The 18034-nt window shown below is 39.2% G+C and overlaps 1 protein-coding gene across 1 annotated transcript; it reads right to left on the reverse strand.

Annotated features, from left to right (window-relative positions):
• Positions 1-548: 548 nt before the first annotated feature.
• Positions 549-4228, reverse strand: POLR1F (RNA polymerase I subunit F). The gene is made up of 4 exons (XM_083879487.1): positions 3979-4228; positions 3760-3901; positions 2385-2593; positions 549-1007 (listed from the first exon to the last, which is right to left on the reverse strand). Exons 1-4 carry the CDS (start codon positions 4197-4199, stop codon positions 602-604), a joined length of 978 nt encoding a protein of 325 aa, XP_083735613.1. The 5' UTR covers positions 4200-4228; the 3' UTR covers positions 549-601.
• Between the last annotated feature and the right edge of the window lie 13806 nt (positions 4229-18034).

Below are 18034 nucleotides of genomic sequence, written 5' to 3' on the forward strand. Positions count from 1 at the left end.
CACATTCATGCTGTTTACTTACAAGGCCTTCAAAGAGCTGGTTATGTTCTTGTAATAGGTAAATCAATACCAAATAAATCACAGCCTCCTTCCTACCTTGGTGAAGTATTAGACCCTGTCATACTACATTCTCCCCAGAGCTCACAATACGAAACAGCTGCAAGCAAAAGCACTGATTCTCAAAAAATTTCTCTCTTTTAAGCCTCCTGGGAATTCACATGAATTTCCCAGAAACGCAATCTACTCTTGTAAAATCAAGACACCGATTGGTAAAGATGGATTTAGAGTAGAAAACATCATAACTACCAACTGGCTAATTGCATGGAACTAGAAAGCAGAAATGATGTTCCTGTAATTACATTTCACAGTTATTGGGTGCCTTGTTTTCCAGTAAAAAAGTCTTGCAGATATTGCTTCTATCTCACTTCTATTTCTACTCTAAAAGATCCAGCCTTTCAAACTGCTGGTGCACATATGCCCACAAACACCATCTGACCTAGCAGAACAGAATGTGTAGTAAAGAAAAAGAGATACAAATTTTGAAAACAGGGTTTTATTGAAACTATCAAAAACGTCTGAAATCTAATGTGGGAAAGGCACTTCAGACTTCAGTCTCTTTTCTTTTCTTTTTAGCTTTGGGTTTTTCTGACAGCTGAGATAATTCACTGTCTTCTGCTTCATCACAATGCTTTCTTTTCTTTTTCTTTGACTTTTTATGGTCACTTTGGTAACCACTGGAGTCACTGGCAGGCAATACAAGTTCCTGTTCTCCTTGCTTGTCCTTTTTCTTTTTCTTCTTCTTCTTTTTATCATCACATAATCCATTTACAGCATCAACACTTTGCTCTTCTTCATTTTCCCTCTCAAGGTTACCCATCTCATTTAAAGGCTCTTCTGTGACATTATCTTCCCCACAGTTATTCAAGCCATTTTCCTGGTGGTCAAGCATTTGAATTTCATCCCCATTTGTATTTTCAGTGACTGCAGCAGATTTTTTTGGCCGCATGCTGTAAAGAAATATACAAAATAAACTGGATTAAAGACATGTTAACAGGGCACCTCACCCAGTGAAATGTCAAAAATTGCAAAAACACATATTTACACCAAGCAGATAGAAAACAAACGTTCGCTAAAAACAACAAATGGAGAACACGATACTCTGTGTTACAGAGAATCATAAAGCTTAATACTCTCAGGGTAATTTCTATTACCCTACCAGCTTCCTTCTTACTACATAATAAATATTCTCTTTTGAACTTAGCCTAAATTTCTTCTCTGAAGTGCCATACAGACCATTTTGTATTTCCTCTTTTCTTGTGCTTCTTCATCCCCTAATTCATAATTACACATTGTGTAGTGTAAGCTTTTTTGTTGTTTTTTTTTTTTAAGTCATTCACCAAAAGACACAGCTAGTGGCCTATTCAGTCATATAGGAGGCACACTGCTGATTTTACCAAGCAATTAGCCTACTCTAATTAAAAGAATGGTGATGCCAGAAAAGTTTAAAAAAGAAAGGAAAAAAAAACTCCAAAAACCCACCAAATCCCCCCACTTCCAGCAGGCACCTTGCAACCAAGAGTAGTGGATATAATGTCTAATGAGACAAATATGGAAAGACTGCAATTAAAAACCATGGAGGTTTTTGTCCCCAGAGGCACTGAAGACAAAATTGCTAACTTTCACTGTAAATTCACTGAAACAATCCAGAGCATCGTTCCAGATTAAAAAAAAAGAAGAAACAAACAAAAAATGTTAAGAATTTGCCAGTAGAGAGTCATATTATATGTTTAATCAAAACCAAAACCACGTTGAAAGGAAAACATTGCCCGGCAAATGACTGTTTTAAAAGAAAAATGTGAATGAACTCTTCTGAAGACAAGATTTCTTGCTAGGTGACCAATTACAGAGGCCTAAGGAGGAATTTGACACATTTTCTCGTCTTTGAAATTCCCATGTTTCAGCAAGTATTTAAGTCATGTATTTGTCATCATACAATACATATGCATGTGTTTGTGTGTGTAAACTGTCAATGTAACCACTGTGTTCAGGACCCCTGGACTGTTTGCACTTGAAAAGCCTATGCAAAAAGCTACTCTTAGACACCTGGATGTGCTATTTTGAGCCTGTATTAAATATGCAATCAACAAGTCAAAGGTCAACACAGATTTTTAAAGCTCAAGAAACACCTAGTTCTTCTTTATATAACTATATATATAGTTATATGTGGAGTTTTATATATGGTTTTATATATATAGTTATGCATATAATTATGTAGGATTTGTGTAAAAATAAGAAAGCCGAAAGATTATGACATAATTAAATTCACTTAGCTTGTAAAACATGTATTAAATCAGTTTAAAATTTTCTCTCTTAAGGCACCGTACCTGCTTTTAGTGAGTCCTCCTCGAATGAAGAACACCCCAGCTGTATCAGAATCCAAGTGCAACACTTGAAATTTCAGTTCATCTCCTATTTTTAACCCCAGCTCTTGCCACTGTACAATGGACATTTGTTCAGGCTTAGGGATAGATGCATTGAAGCATCCATGTATCAGGCAGCCAATATGAGTAGGGGCCACTTTATTAATTACACCCTAAAAAAGAAAAAGAATGCCATGCAAGTCAATAGCAAAAATCAGCCTTTTCAATGCACACCCTTCAAATATTTAGTTTGTTATATGGAATGTTTTCAGTAAGCGTTTATGTACAAGTTATGAAGTCGGTTTATTGAGCAGTAGGTTAATACTCCTTCACGAAAATCAAAGCTGTTCCTGTAAGCTTTTCAAACAATTCCTCTGCAAACAGAACTGAACTGCAAGAGAAGTCATCAAAACATGGGATTTAGTTACAATGAATAGAGTAGGTAACTATTGGATAGAGTAGGTAACTATTTCCTTACACTACCGTGATCAACTTTGTTTTGAAGCCATTTTTAATCTGATTTACTTGACTAAAATGCTCTTCAAGCTGGCACAGCAGTACTTTGCTGAAGATAGGGAAGACACATAAAAAGCTTTTAAATACTCCATTCAATGGGTTTCTGACACATCTGCATATGAAACCATATCCACCTTATTTTACTCACAGAATTAATGATAGACACTGAAAATTTTTCTATTCTCTTTCTAGGAAGATGGCACATTCATCCTCAAACACAATTATAAGGACATCAGCTGTGCTGCAAAAGGTATGGCACAGCTCTCAACATACTTTACCCACAAGTGCTGAGCAAAGGTTTCAACAAAGTTAAAGTTATTCTTTGATCCATACGCCTCCTTTACTGAAAAGCAGGCTCCATCTCGATGTACTGCTCTTGTGCTTGAAGGAACAGAACACTCGAGAGCATCCTAAACATTCCTGTCACTATAACAAACGCACCTGTTTAAAAATTATCTGCTCTTAAGAAAATCATCTGCTCTTCATTACCGGTATGATAAACACAGTTATGATACACTATTAAACATGCAATCCTCACAATACAACGGTTTATTAATATATAATTATAGGTAAATTCAACAAACCTAGGGACGGACAAAACAGACAACTTACAGCGAAAAATACTAGTACAAACTATAAATAAATTGCTATGAACTACCCATAAGTGAATAAACTAGCATGAACTAAAATATGTGGCCACTTAAGCCCCAGACCACTTGATGACGGAGATAAGCCAAGTATTCACCACTTAATAATAATAATAATAATGAAAAAAAAAAAAAAAAAAAAAAAAAAAAAAAAAGAAGCCCAGGCGTTTGCATACCACCAGCTTTTTCCCTTTCTTAGGGCTGAAGATGATGAAGTCCGCCTCGATGTTCAGGTGGATGAACCCTTGGTCGTCGTAGATGTCGCCGAGCTCCCCCACCACTTTGATATTGTCGTACGCCACGGGCACGCCCTGCAGGCTGGAAGGACAAGGAGCGGGGGGCAGCAGGGTTAGCTGTCGCCAGGCCGAGCCCCCCCCGCCCGGGCCGGCCCGCACCTCTCCGAGTAGCGCAGGAGCTCCGCGTCCAGCTGCGCGCGGATCCCGGAGCGCTTGCGGCCCAGGAAGCGCGGGGGCAGCGCCACGTGCCGCCGGTGCGGAGCGGCCACCAGGCACGAGTAGCGCCGCGCCACCAGCGCCCGCGCCGCGCAGAACGACGGGGCGGCGGCGGCGGGCGGCAGCGCCGGGGCGGGCGGCGGCTCCCGCGGCACCACGGCCATGCGGGCTGCGGGCTGCGGCTCCCGGCGCGGGGTGATGGCGTCGGGCGCCTTCCCCCGCCGGGGCGGGCCCGGCCCCGCCGTGACGGAGTTCCGCGGGGTGAGGGGAGGCGGGGTGTGCCCGCTTCCAGAGGGGAGGGTCGTGCTGCGGAGAGTGGCGTCATGCTTTTAACTCTTTCCAGCCGGTTTTACGTCTCGGATTGGGAGGGACTCGGAAGGATCGTGGAGTGGGCTCCTAATGGAAGGGCCTACAAAGCCCTCGGAGCAGCCCCGGGGCCCACAGCGGGGGCCCACAGCGGGCACGGCTCCCGGCACTGCAGAGGGCTGGGTTGTGGTGGCCGTGCCAATTTAAATTGAACGTTCGGTGACTCAGACAAGACTCGCAGTGACAAATTGCCTTAGTGGCCTTCTTCGTGTGCGGCAATTTTAAGAATACAGAATTTGTCTCCTGTTACTAAACCCCAGATCCAGTTTGTGCATATGGTGAGAAGTGTTTAAATGCATTTAGTAATCACAGATTGAGGAGAACAAATATAAACGGAAGTCCTCAAAAGTGTTGCTGGCGCACTGTACACTGCAATTACTTACAAAGTGAGCTGTAGTACTACAAATGGAAACCTTGTCCAGTTGTAAATGATGGAATTTGTGGCTGACTAGTGAAGGCTTTGTCCAGAAAAATCGTTCAGACTTTATATCCACACAAAGCAGCACAGTATGATTTTACTTTAAATTGATTCCACTGAACTCATGCAAAGTGTTGGAAAGGTGTTCTCTCGTTGATTTAAATCTAATTATATCAACTTAACTTGTTCTAATAAATGCACACTTTCAAACTGATTGAATCCACCTGAAGAGTTACTTAAAAAAAAAAAAAAAAAAAAAAAAAAAAAAAAAAAAAAAAGAGAGAGAGAGAAAAATACGTATCTGTTTCATTAAAGGTGTTAAAATTCCTTTTATACTGTGGAGGGCTCAGAGAGACTTGTTTTGTGAAAACGAGTCTTACATCAGATACTAGAAATCCTTGAACTCCCTGCAAAGCATTTAATGATGCAAAAGCCTTTGAAGCTACTCGAATACTACATTATCAGGAAGTTCTTTGCCTGAACATACTGTGAAGACAGGACATTGTTAGCTTTCACAAGTAAAACAAATGGTATAATTTCCAATACTCTACTGCAAGTAAAGTTGGATTAGTGTGAAAGAAGTGACATAAAAATGGCTTTCAGATGTCATAGCAAACTCCAAAATTGAAAGAGAAAATGTCTTGAACTACTGTAATCTGTATTCCTATGTGGCTTTAGTCCTCCAAGGTATTTAATGTCTGTTGAAATTAATTTTATGTTATATGGTCTCAATTTTCTGGAAAAAATATTGTATTTTTTATTTCAACTATTTGGATCATATTTAAACCCTGCAATGTGCTTTCAATCTTGGTTAAAAAACCTTAAACAATAACTGCATGCACTTCTATTCCTAAAAGAAAAATATGTTTTATAACTCTTATTTATGAGTGGATTTAGTTTGCAGTGAGAACGTATAATACATTAAGGGCTTCACTCAGTTTTATCCAGGATAATAAAAATCTACCTTTGCTCTTAAACTAAAAACTAAGAATAAGATGGAAAGGCAACATGAACAAAAATGTGGACCTAGGTCTTTCACCCTGTAGTCAGGTTGGCCAAGATAGTCTCAGAAGGGCTCTGCAGCTATCCAAGGTTATGGACTTCTGTCACTACAAAATTCCCCACAGAGATCAAGTCTGTACTTTTTAATTGAATCTCTGTTTATCTCTGCTACTGTGCCTGGTTTTCATTGCACAGTGCTCTTGGGACTTCCAGATTTCCTTTCAGGCTAAAGTAATCAGGAGAATGAACTTTAAATCCTAATGGTCATTAAGTCTGTGTGGTAGGCCACAAGAGAGAATATAAAATAGCCTGTTTGAAATCCTTTAACTGTAAATACTTGGCCTGAGCAATGAGCTGTTTTTCTCTGTAAGTCCACACTTGTCAGGTCACACTGCTGATGCATCATGGTTTGTCTGTACCAAAAGCAGTGTTGTCTTGCAGTCTTGTAGAGACTTCAGTCCCATGGTATGACTTGGACTCACTACCTCTTTGTAAAAGATACTCTCATGAAAGAAGGAATCTCAATCCAAATGCCACCTGCTCCAGCCACAGATCAGTTTTTAAAACCATCTGGACCATAATGCTTAAATCCTGATATCGCCATATTCATTTCTTAGCTTCTTTTTCTTCCTTAGTTGTATATCTTTTCACTTTTTGATGTTAGCTTTCAGCTTAAAGAGTCTGTCTCAGCTGACCTTTCAGCAGCACTGCAGTGAACCTGTGTCCAAAAAGGCAGCTAAAATCAATGTCTAAAACAGCACAGCTGTCGGTATGTTTGCCAAGTCCCACAGTAGTGACAAGGCTGTGCTGAGCCTGTTTTTCTCTAGAGGTCAATTTGCAGGTAACAATGGGGGCTAAACCCAAAAGCTGCATTTGCTCTCACTGCTGTTCTTTTTCTTCCTGTTTTATCTGAGTTTGTCTTGTTTTCTGTGTGAAAGGAAGGCCAGATTCCAAAAAGGAGATTCCTTGACGACCACAACTTCAGCACCTCTCAGCTGGTCTTTTCTACCCACGCAGTCACTGCCATTTTGTGTCCAGGTTTCTGAATTGACCATGTATCAGCCTTAAAATCTTGGGAGTCTTAGCTGTGACAAAATACAGTGCATCTCATGCAGAGTGAAAGAATGCTGGCAGCAGTGTGCTGGAGTAGAAAATACACTCCCCCTTAGGACTGTGTGCCCGAGGGAATTCATGCATTTTGAAATTTATTCTATCGCATGTTCCTTTATCCCACAGTTTGCACTCTATAAAAAGAATAAATGAATAAATGTCTCAGTTGCATAGGTTGGATGCGGTACAAAACTTGTGCTTTGGATGGTTTTTTCAAATATTTTATCTGGCTTCACCTTTTTCATTTTTAACCCTACAGTATTTCTAATGAAAATATTTCTTGCGGTCAGAAGGAAGAATCAGTACTCAAACTCTCAGTTTTGTTTTTGAAAGTATTGTATGGTAATAGGTTTGCTTCAATATCTTTGATCTTCATGTCAAATAGAGACTAATCCTGGCATGTTTGGTCATTGATAGCTAAGCATCTAAATGCCACTGAAGATTGTCAGCTTGTGGTCCCATATATGGAATTCTGTCAGGCTAATTTTATGGAAGTTACTTTGAGAGGGTGACCATTCAATTACATATAAAATCTATCAATGCAAAGGGTTAGCTAAAGTTAACAACAATTACAGTAGTAAAGGCTCATTTGACTGCAAGTGAGAAGGAATTAAGTTATTACTGTCATGCAAACATTAATTTGAGCAAATACAGGATGATAAGAAGAAACTGTCAATGCCCAAAGAAGGGAGATACTCTTGACAGTGTTTTAGTACTCTCTTTATTTGTACTTAAACAAAATGTACCAAATGCTGAAAGTCCACCAGATGGCACACGAAAGCCTTGGTATGGAAAAGTGCCGTTGTCCAAGAGGATGAGAGGAACTGCATGCCTGACTGAAAATTTAATCGGTGTTACACTATGCAGACTCGGCTTTGTTTTGTCAGCAATTAGTAGGTCAATCCCTAATGGCTAGGAAATTACTTAGAAAAACATTAAGGGAAAGAAATGGGATAAGACAGCAATTATGTTAATTTGTTTCAACTAATAATTTGTCTTGATTTGTAGTGATATTCATGATGTAAGGACAGGGAGCAATTGGAGTGAGTCCAGAGGAGGGTCATGAAGATGATCAGAGGGCTGGAGGACCTCTCTCTGAAGACAGACTGAGAAAGTTGGGGTTGTTTAGGCTGTAGAAGAGAAGTCTCTGGGGAGACCTTACAGCACTTTCTAGCACCTAAAGGGGACCTCCAAGAGAGCTGAAGAGAGACTTTTTACAAGGGAATGGAATGGTGGGGAAAAGGAGGAATGGCTTCAAACTAAAAAGGGATGGGCTTAGATTAGATATGAGGAAGTTCTTCCTTGTTAGGGAGATGAGGCACTGAAACAGTGCCCACTAAAATTTGAATGTCCCTTTCCTGGAATTGTTCAAGGCCAGATTGGATGGGATTTTGAGCCAATGTAAGGAATCCCTCCCCACAGCAGGAGGAGTTGGAACTAGACAGTGTTTCAGGTCTCTTCCATCCAAACAATTCCAGGATTCTATTCTTGGGCTGGACGTCTTCAAACAGTTGGGAATTGACTAGATTTGCCTTTGGCCCTCGATTCTCTGAGTAGGTTATTGCCTACTGGGAAATGGCTGAAATGGCTGCCGATCTCTCTTATGGAGATAAAATATCTTGTCTATATATATATTACTGAAAGACCTGTGTTCAAGTAGCTCCCTGGCCTTATATCTGTAGAAATAAGGAGCCTGATGTAGGATGCCTGGTGCTGACAGTGGTGCCCCTCTCCAGCTCTACTAGTGCTTGAAGACATAGTTTCAATAGCAGAGACATCATGACCTGTGAAAGTCTGGCTGTTGGTTTAATGCTGAAACTCTCCTGTGTGTTTCCAGCCAGCAAGTGAAGTGTGTTCAGATACTGGATTAAACAATATGATAACGTGACTTTTCTCATAGAAACAAGAGGTGATGTTGCCACAGAAACAAGGGAGGAAAGCAGCCTGTGCCACTATAAAAACAGTAAGGCTTTTCTACAACACTATGATTGCTTCTGATGAATGATGCTAAGATGAGATGGATGCACAGGTTGTAAATGGGGTAAATGAGGTGTCTCTTGACAATCTGTCTGTGCTGTTTTGCAGTTTATACTCTGAGAAACTTCTAGCAACCTTTTGGTGTTTTTAAAATTGTCAGGAAAGATGAGAATTAAGAATCCACAGGGGATTGCCTCCAGAAAAGTCAGCTGCTATTCATTTTAAGAGTAGAAAATGTATTTTTGTCGTCCTGTTTTATGACACCTATACTTCTTCCAGATACCACAAAAGACAAAAAAAAATCTTCTGGTTCTACTAGTAGTAGCCTGCTCTGTCTTTTCAGTGCTCCTCATATCCTGAGGCCTGTTACAAAAGTAATTGCGAAGATATTTATAAATTAAATGAAGAACATTGAGACATTTATACTTTAACCCTTTCTTGCACAGTGCTATTCCTTTCTCTATATATATATAAATGGAAAACTGTTAATGTTTCTGGCCTGGAAAACGGGTCCCAGATCTGAAGAGTTTGCCATTCAAGAGAGGTCCAAAGTAACCATCTGTTTGAAAGAATAGCTGATTATATCTCCTGGGCTATTTTCAAGCCCCTGTACTGCAGTCTGATTTTTACAAGTGAATTTCAGGAGGGTTGACATTTGAGAAATATTAAAAACAAGGATAAGGAATTCAGTTATGTGGATTTTTTTAAAATTTTATCTACAGACTTTAGCAGGTTGATTATTATCAACTGTGTTCAGGGAAACACATTTATCTCAGGGATTTTTGCCTGTATTTTCTTCTGCAGTTAAACGTGCATGTGTATTGATAGACTGGAAAAGTTGAAACCTTTGCCCCAAATGTAATGGAAATGAGAGACAATTCTTTTTGAAATTAAAAGTGTGATTAGTTTCAGTCTCCTAAGTGTATGGTTTTGTTTTGGATCAAATATGGACTTGGCTGGATAATATCAAAACAGTTGTTCTTGTTGTATTTCCATCCTAGAAGAATGAAAAAAAGCCAAAAAAAGTTTCAGATGAGGATTCTGTTTTCACCTTGCAGGCCAAAGAGGCCGAGTAATCATTATAGCATTTTCCTGTTTATACTGTCTATTTTCAAGAACCGCTGAGATTCCTTTTTCAGGAGTACCTTTTGATAACTCAAAGACAAGCTTTTAATTATTTTAATCAGTGTTTTGTACATGAAAATATGCTTAAATGATGAAGAAATTCTTCCTAAATCTATGCTTAAAGATGAGCATTAAAAAAAAACTTAAGTGTAAAACACTTCTAGATTTATTATTTTTCTGCTGCCATTCTCATGTAATATATACTACTTCAGAAAGTCTCTAATATCATTGATTTTCTTAAGGAGCTGAGCCTCTGACTAGCAATATTAGCACTGTCTACCTTCAGGAAAATAAAGGGTACTAGTCATTATTTTGAGTGGATACTGAAGAGCTTGACTGTCAATTTTTGCATTTGAACACAGAAGCTCTAGGTGCTCATGTATCTGCAGTAGATCAGGTAATCTCCAGTGTGCTGTGCCTTATCTTGAAAACTGTTAAAGTGTCATTCGCTGCCTCTGAATGAACCAGTGCTAGGTATCACTTGAGGCCTGAATTGTCACTGAATGTCAAGGATAAAGATAATGGAGCGTAATTTTTAGGCAATTGTCAAGTCGTCCTAATTTAAAGAGAATTTTTTCTGTTCTCGTTCAACTTCCTGCTGAGTTCATGGTTTAGTTTGGTACGTCACATTCTCATTTACCTGCAGGTTCAACTGCTTACCATCACATCCACCCTCCTCCATGTAAAAATCCCAAGATTTCAGAAGTCATGGTAATAGTAAAAGAGCTGAAATAAACCATTCAACCAAAAACCACTACCACCTCCCTACCTCACCCAGACAACCTCCTACCCCCAAATCAAAACCAACCAATAACAAAACAAAACCCCAAAACAACCAATCACCCAACAACAAAGCGAAACAAAACACAAGTGCCTTATGTGAGGCAAAAGGGACTTTTATGTGAGAAACAATTTTAATGTTCCCTACACTGATGAAAAAAAGAAAAAGAAATAAATGAGGTGTGGACATTCTCATCCCTCTCTCATATCAGATTCTTTTTTCCCTTACCTTCTCATGCTCTTAAAGTGCATGAGAATGCACTTTAAGAGCATGAGAAATTTCTCTGCTTAGGCAGTGATGGAGGAAGGAAACCCCAACACCCAAACCTGAGAGAAACTGCAACAAACCGACCCCAAAATTCAGGGCCTGCAGCTGGCTGTCCCAGTCAGTAGTTCCCAGAGCAATGTTTCTTTTCATGCTCCTCTGTGCAGTAAATCATTCTTGCTTTGTTCCGACAGAAGAGGGCCTCCCAGTGTAACCTTAAGCAAGACAGTGGATGCTGCTGAGAAATCAGAATGGGAGCTTGGATGCTTTCAGGATGAGCAAAATAGACTCTTGCTGTCCAGGTGTGTTGAGGTGGTAGGACCCTGAAGTCCTCTTGAGGCATCCTGAGTTTTTAAGTGCCCAGTTCTTTAACAGGTTACTGATTTTTGGTAAAAATTCTGAGCTCTGGATTAGGAGAAATGTTTCCTCTGGAGAGCCAAAGCTCATGCCTTTCTCCACAGCTAGCCAGATATCTAAATAAATTTTGGATTCCACTCTGAGAGCAAGGCACATAAGATATCAGGCATGCAAGGCCTTGTTTGCAGCTGCCCAAAGCTCATAAGTATCAGAAACTAATGCCTTTTAATGCTGGACTCAGCAGTAGGATTTAACATTCCACAGTCCTAAATTGTGCTTACTCTCAGTTTAAGTCCATGTTCACCATTTCTATTGGAGGATTTCTAAGAAAATGCAGACCTATTGTTGAACTGGAGTTCACTGGCACAGCCAGGCTCCAGTGGAACTCCAGAGAAGTGGTGTGAGGACCTTGTGTGCCTTGCAGTGCTCCCAGCTTCTCCTTGGCTGGATGAGCCAGGTGTGGTGCCCTCCAGGGCAGCATGGTGGTGGCAGCCAGGCAGGCCAGCTGGAGGCAGCTACAAACCACGGAGGCCACAGGGTCCAGCACACTTAAACCCATGCTGAGGCCTGTTCCTAATCTCCTGCTGATGAGCTATCCAAAAAGTTAAGTAATCTGGCTAAACCAGTACTGAGCTCTTTCTCAGTAAGCAGTGTCACTTCTGCAGTGACCCCCAGTGCAATCAGTGGGGCAGTTCATGCAGCACTTGAGATTGTAATTTTGAAAAATACACTGGTTTGATTTTTTTAATCTTGTTTTCATTTTTATTCTGTTTTCATTTTGTGTCTCAGAACAGAAGGCAAGATGCCTACATTAGTGTTGCAAATCACTGAACCATTGCTACAGACACTTGCAGACAGAAGAAACTGAACTGATCTCCCTGGCAGCCCCCTCACTGCTGGGCTGTGTGCATCCCAGCAAAAGGGACAACTTGGGGTGTCTTTGTCTTCTTCACTTTTTTGCTAATTTTCAACCAGCAGAATGATTAAAAAAGATCTGCTGTAATTTTCCAGCAGAACTGCATTCCACTGAACTTATGGGTTATTCTAACATACAGTATAACTTTCCTGGCAAGTCACTGCTAGTTCATAGCTTTTATTTATTTATTTACCTTTACTGGATATTTTAATTATGCCTGTGCAAACTCATTATGTTGGATGAGATGTCTCATGCAGGTTTATAGATTGAGAATAATTCAACTTTTTGGTTGTCACACACTTTCAGTAGGAAATAATACATATGTTTATATGGAAAAGGATTTACAGTTCTTAGATTTATAAAGAGAACATGAGTCTGCCAAGTTATGAAATTTTATTTGCAAATAAATGTTCTACTTAAGTGTTCTTAAGACATCAGTATAAACATTGGAAATGTAAATGCTAAAGATATGAGTGCCATCAAAGAAGGAGATTTTAAAATAAATTCTTAGTTCCCAAAAATATGTGTTGTTTTGACAGAATGTCCTCTCTTTGCCAGTAAGCTGGAGGGCATCTGTATTGTTTCCATTCCTTGATAGAACCAAAGTATATCATGGAAGTCCCCAGAATGTACATTTACTTGAAATCAAAAGTAAATACTTCCAAATAAACCTGCAGTGTCCAAACATGAACCTTTTTTTGTGGGGGTTGAGAGCAGTGTATCTGAGGAAACCATTAAAAGGAGTCATCGTAAAGGCTTGCAGGTATTGCAGACTATAAATGTAGGTGTCGTGAGAGGGAAGGATGGTGCAGTCTGTCTTGTAGGAGTGTGCAGGCAAGGCAGCTGTGATTGCACTGACTGATGGAAATCGGCATTTTTCACAATTGGGTGCTAATGGAAAAGTGGGGAGAAAACAACAAAAATCCCTTTGTTTGTCCCTTTCCTTTTTTATCCTTCAGTAGATATGTACTTATAAAGTTCATTTATTCTGATTGATCACTTCTGTGCCTGCACATCCACTTACTATTTTTTGCAGTGTTCAGGGCAGTACAGGTTAAGGCCCTGATTCTCACACTGACACCACTACAAAAATAGGTACTAATCATTGGACTTGTCTGATTGCTAGTCTGCCATTACAAAAGAATCCCTGTTTGACACAGGTTTAACTTGTTTGTCCAGGTTTAACTTTAAACATAAATCTTAGTCCAGTTACTCTCAGTGGAAGCAGTTTCTTAAGCATATCTTTAAATGTAGTCCTCAAATGAGACATTAATTTAGCATTTGAGAAGCTGAGGTTTACCCCAAGGTACATGAACATACTACCGTTTTTTCATAAAGCATGAGCATTTACTTTCAAATATTCTTCAACATTTTTTCTGTTTGTGGGATTTTCAAACCAAGTATTGAATATAATACTATAGGGCAAGTATATGACATAAAAGAATAAATTGAACACACAAAATTTGTTACTATGAAAGTTAAGAACTTAAAGCTATATTGAGCAAAACTACATTAGTGAGTTTTTTTGTTGTTGTTTTGGTTTTTTATTTTGGGTGTTGTGTTTTGGGGTTTTTTTTGTCTGCCGTTAAAGGTATGATGTGTCACTACATCATCAAACCCTTAAGCCCTTTTTTTCAGAGGTTTTTTTGCAAATTTTCCAGTCTTGCAACAGAGATGCAACTGGCTCCTTTGTGCCTACACAGTCTCATCACTGCATCCATAGAATTACCACAGAGTTAAGACTGTTGCAACATTTTCTTGAAAGAGAAATTACGAAAAATTAATATTTATATATCCTTGAAGCTGTTTTGTTGGATGCTCATTCTGGCTCTATTACTTGCCAAGAGGCTGTTGTGACTCAAGTACATAGCACAGACTCTGAAAAAGCTAACGTGTATCCTAAGAGGGGGAAGAAAGGTCATTCCCTCTTGAGCAAATCATTCAGCATAAGGGAAACATCTTTCTTTTGACAGATGAGAATGCAATCCCTGCATAGTCTTTCAGCTTTGTTTGACAGCTGGCTTTGAAAACTGGTGAGAGCAGAGGTCTGTCTGTGCCGGGCTAGGCGTGCGTTTGAAGCAGTGTAGGTGTGCCTGTGCCACACAGTGCACTCCTGTGCATGACCTGCAGTGTGCAGGAGCAGTGCATTTGTGTGTATGTGTGTGTGTGTGTGTGCTTCTGTGTTCATGTTTGTCAGCCCCACCTCCCTGCCTGGCCAAGGAGCTGAGGTCAGGGGTGCCTCAGTAATTCAGCTTCACCATGACTTGCTCTGCGTCTGGGTTCTGCAGAATTCCTCCTGGCACAGTGTAAACATTTTAAGCTCTTACGTATATATGCATCAGTATTAAACTTGCCAGCCTGCAAAAGATTCACACGAGATCTGTCTATCCATTGAGGGAAATCAGGGAAGGAGGAAGTTTCTAAAATATAAAATAGTTCTTTATTTTCTTCATTACTCCTATGTGTAACATAGGATTTTTATCTGACAAGAAACTGGGAGAAAAAGCTAAGACACTATGAAATTTTATTAAATTTTAATATCCTTGTAGGATCAAGATTATTTTTGTTGATTCTCTGGCAGAAGTAGATGTGTCTATGCTGTATCTTCAGTGTTTTTTTGACTGCTTTGATGAGAGTTGGCAAGAGAGACCCTGGTGCAGCACTCTGGACTTTTTGCTCCAAATCAAAGCTGCTTCTTTCTGTAGCAGAACAACACTTTCATAACCAAGCAAGTCTTTCAGGCACATACCTTCTGCTGAAATTCCAGCTACTGATTAATCTCATCCAGTTCCCTTTTATTCCTTCAGAGCACCAAGATGCATTCACATAATTTTATAATTAGTAGTAAAAAGGTTTTTCTGAGCAAGCTTTCCAAGGTCATCTAGAGCTCCTCAGGCTGATGATACTAAACTAGGATGAGTTTAGCATCTTTACTCCAATCAAATTATGTTTTACCAAAAATATTCTGCTATTTCTTTTTTTCCTTTTTCTGCCCCTGGCAACTCCAAGGCTGTCTGTTTAGCCCTTGTACAAGTTCTAAAAAAGTTTCTCAAAATCTGTCTCCAGATGCTTGTACAACAGCTTTGGTTGTACAGGTTGGATGTTCATGTTGGAGGTTTATAGTGAAGCTGAAGATGTCACTTTGATACAGAAAAGGAAAGCTAGGTAGAACCATTTTAGGCAGGAAGATTATGCAGTAATATCTGCATTGATATGGTAGTCTAATACTAGCCTGTTTTTAGATATTTCTAAGCATTTAATTATAAAAGGTTCCTTTTAACTCCTTAACTTCTCTGGGACTGGGATATGAAAGGATTAAAAATGGCTTAAACCATGAGACTCTCTTTTCACTGTATCTTTAAAATCACACTGTCAGGCAAAGTTTTGATATAAGCATGACTATTTGTGATTATGGTTTAATGTATATCAATTTCCTATTAAATGTGGCCTGCTTCACTGTTTTTCATACCTCTCCAGACCATCTGAAGAGAAATTCATATGTCCTAATACAACAAATACATATTGAAGATTGTGCAACACAGAGATTTAAAGCATATTATATGCACTTTTCTGCAGTTTGCAATAAGCACTACTGATTGTTGTAATTCAAAACAAACTGTGTGTTTGTTATCAGCTGAGGTTCAATGAAATGCAAAGTATGGCATAAAATATGGTCTAAGATATTTTAACATACATCAAGGACTCGCCAGCTGAGTCCTCTGTGCAAAGTTCAGTAAGTTCCTTCAGGAAGAGTGTTGCTTGATCTAGTAAATAACAGGTGAATATTTCAGAGAGAACCTAAGCCAGAATCTGATTTTACAGCAACATGAATCAGACAACTGTGTCAACAGCAATACATGTTTCATCCAATTTAGATTGAAAAGGACTTAGGTTCCTAGCCTTCAAGCTATTGGTGTAGTTACACTGGCTGGTCACATTCTGAAAAGTGAAACTTCTGTTTTTCATGCAGTTGGATAAGTGGAATGAATGTCCTTTTATCTGTACCAGTAATGAAAACATACAGAGAATGTTTCCATTACAGTTGAATTCTGTATACAATTATGGTACAAAACCATTAAACAAAGTGAAACTTTTCCCAGAATTCCCTTACCACATACACATATTGTGGTAATTTACTCTGAATTTAAGAATTCTGATCCTCTTTTTATGTCTCAAGTAGGAGCACTCTTTGTCACATTTGTTCCCAAGTCTTTCAAATTCCAGATTTGCATTTTCAAGGCTTTTATTTATGTAGGGACCAGCCAGTTTTTCTACATTCTACAGACTTGGCACCAAAAGAAGGAAAAAAACCCCTATGAACTGAATTTGGGTCCCAGATCTCTTCTGTCTCCTTTGTGAGTGCAGCAGAAATCGTGTGGTGGTATTTCATCATTTACAGCAGGGCTTCAAACATTATGAGCTTAGAGAATATATCCTCTTTTCCCTTCTAAAGTGGCTGTTGTACTGCACTGCTCTGTAGGATATAAAAGAATCATCTCTTTCCCTGCACTACCCTATACTCTGACTAACATGCCAGGAAATTAGGTGTTTGTGATAAATAACTGGGTGGTGTTACGGTCAGTACTTTCTTGTTATTCCTGAGCAGATTCTGACCTGCAACTCCAAACTGCTCCAGGGGATCTGAAGCTACCATTCCTAGTCCTGAGATGTCACAGGAGACCCTGGTGAACTGTGATATTATAGTTGTACTATGGAGCTAGTGATGAACCTCAGCCAGGTAGTTCCAAGGTGGATTTTTGAGTAATTTTAAATTTACTCTTGATTTTATTCAATAAAGCCCTTTTACATGTTTGTTTTTTTTTGTTTGGTTTTTTTTTTTGTTTTGTTGTTTTGTTGTTGTTGTTGTTGTTGTTGTTGTTGTTGTTGGTTGGTTGGTTTTTTTGTGGGGTTTTTTTTGTGTGTGTGTGGGGGGGGTTTTTTTTGGGTTTTGTTTTTTTTTTTTTTTCCTGAGGCAATGAGGAAAGGAATGTTAAAGAACCACCTCCCCAGGTTGTATGTTCAATGTGTATTTTCAACGTATGTGAATCCCTGCACCCATTTATTTCATGGTCCTGCCTTGGCAGGTTGTGTCTGGAGGTGCAAAATGCTCCCATAAGGGGCACATATTGGGGACAGATTTATCTCATGGTTCCTGCTGCAAAGGAAGAGGAGTATCAAACTGAAGGGATAATGGCACCCATAAAGAGCACAAACAATTGGTAATGTAGTGAAGGAGACAGTTTGAAAACTAAGAATACCTGGAAAGGAGAGCACCTCCTTCAGCAGAGATACCTTAACATCTAGTTATTTTGCTATGACAGTATCTGTATTCTTAATGAACCTGAACAGTCTCATTAGCAATTTCTAAGGTATATAATAATTGCTAGTATATCAGGGCCTCTGAGAAAATTCAAAAGCTCTTTGGGACAGTAACTAAGTGAAGAGAAGCCTTATAAGGTGGACCGGTTTTTGACTCATAAATTTAGGCATCCAACTAATTAGCTTGAAGTTTAAGTGAGAGACTTAAATTGCAGTGAAGATGTTCCCCATGTTGTAATTAGATAAGAAAATCCCTTATGTACTTCAAAAATTCTAAGATAGTCAATTTAAAGATTATTTTATGCCATACAGATTCACAAAACAATTTAATGTAATTTATAGAGGTTTTTACGGCATGGTTTAA

This window comes from Zosterops lateralis (genome assembly GCF_965231275.1).
Source record: "Zosterops lateralis genome assembly, chromosome: 1".
In the NCBI taxonomy this organism is placed as follows: domain Eukaryota; kingdom Metazoa; phylum Chordata; class Aves; order Passeriformes; family Zosteropidae; genus Zosterops; species Zosterops lateralis.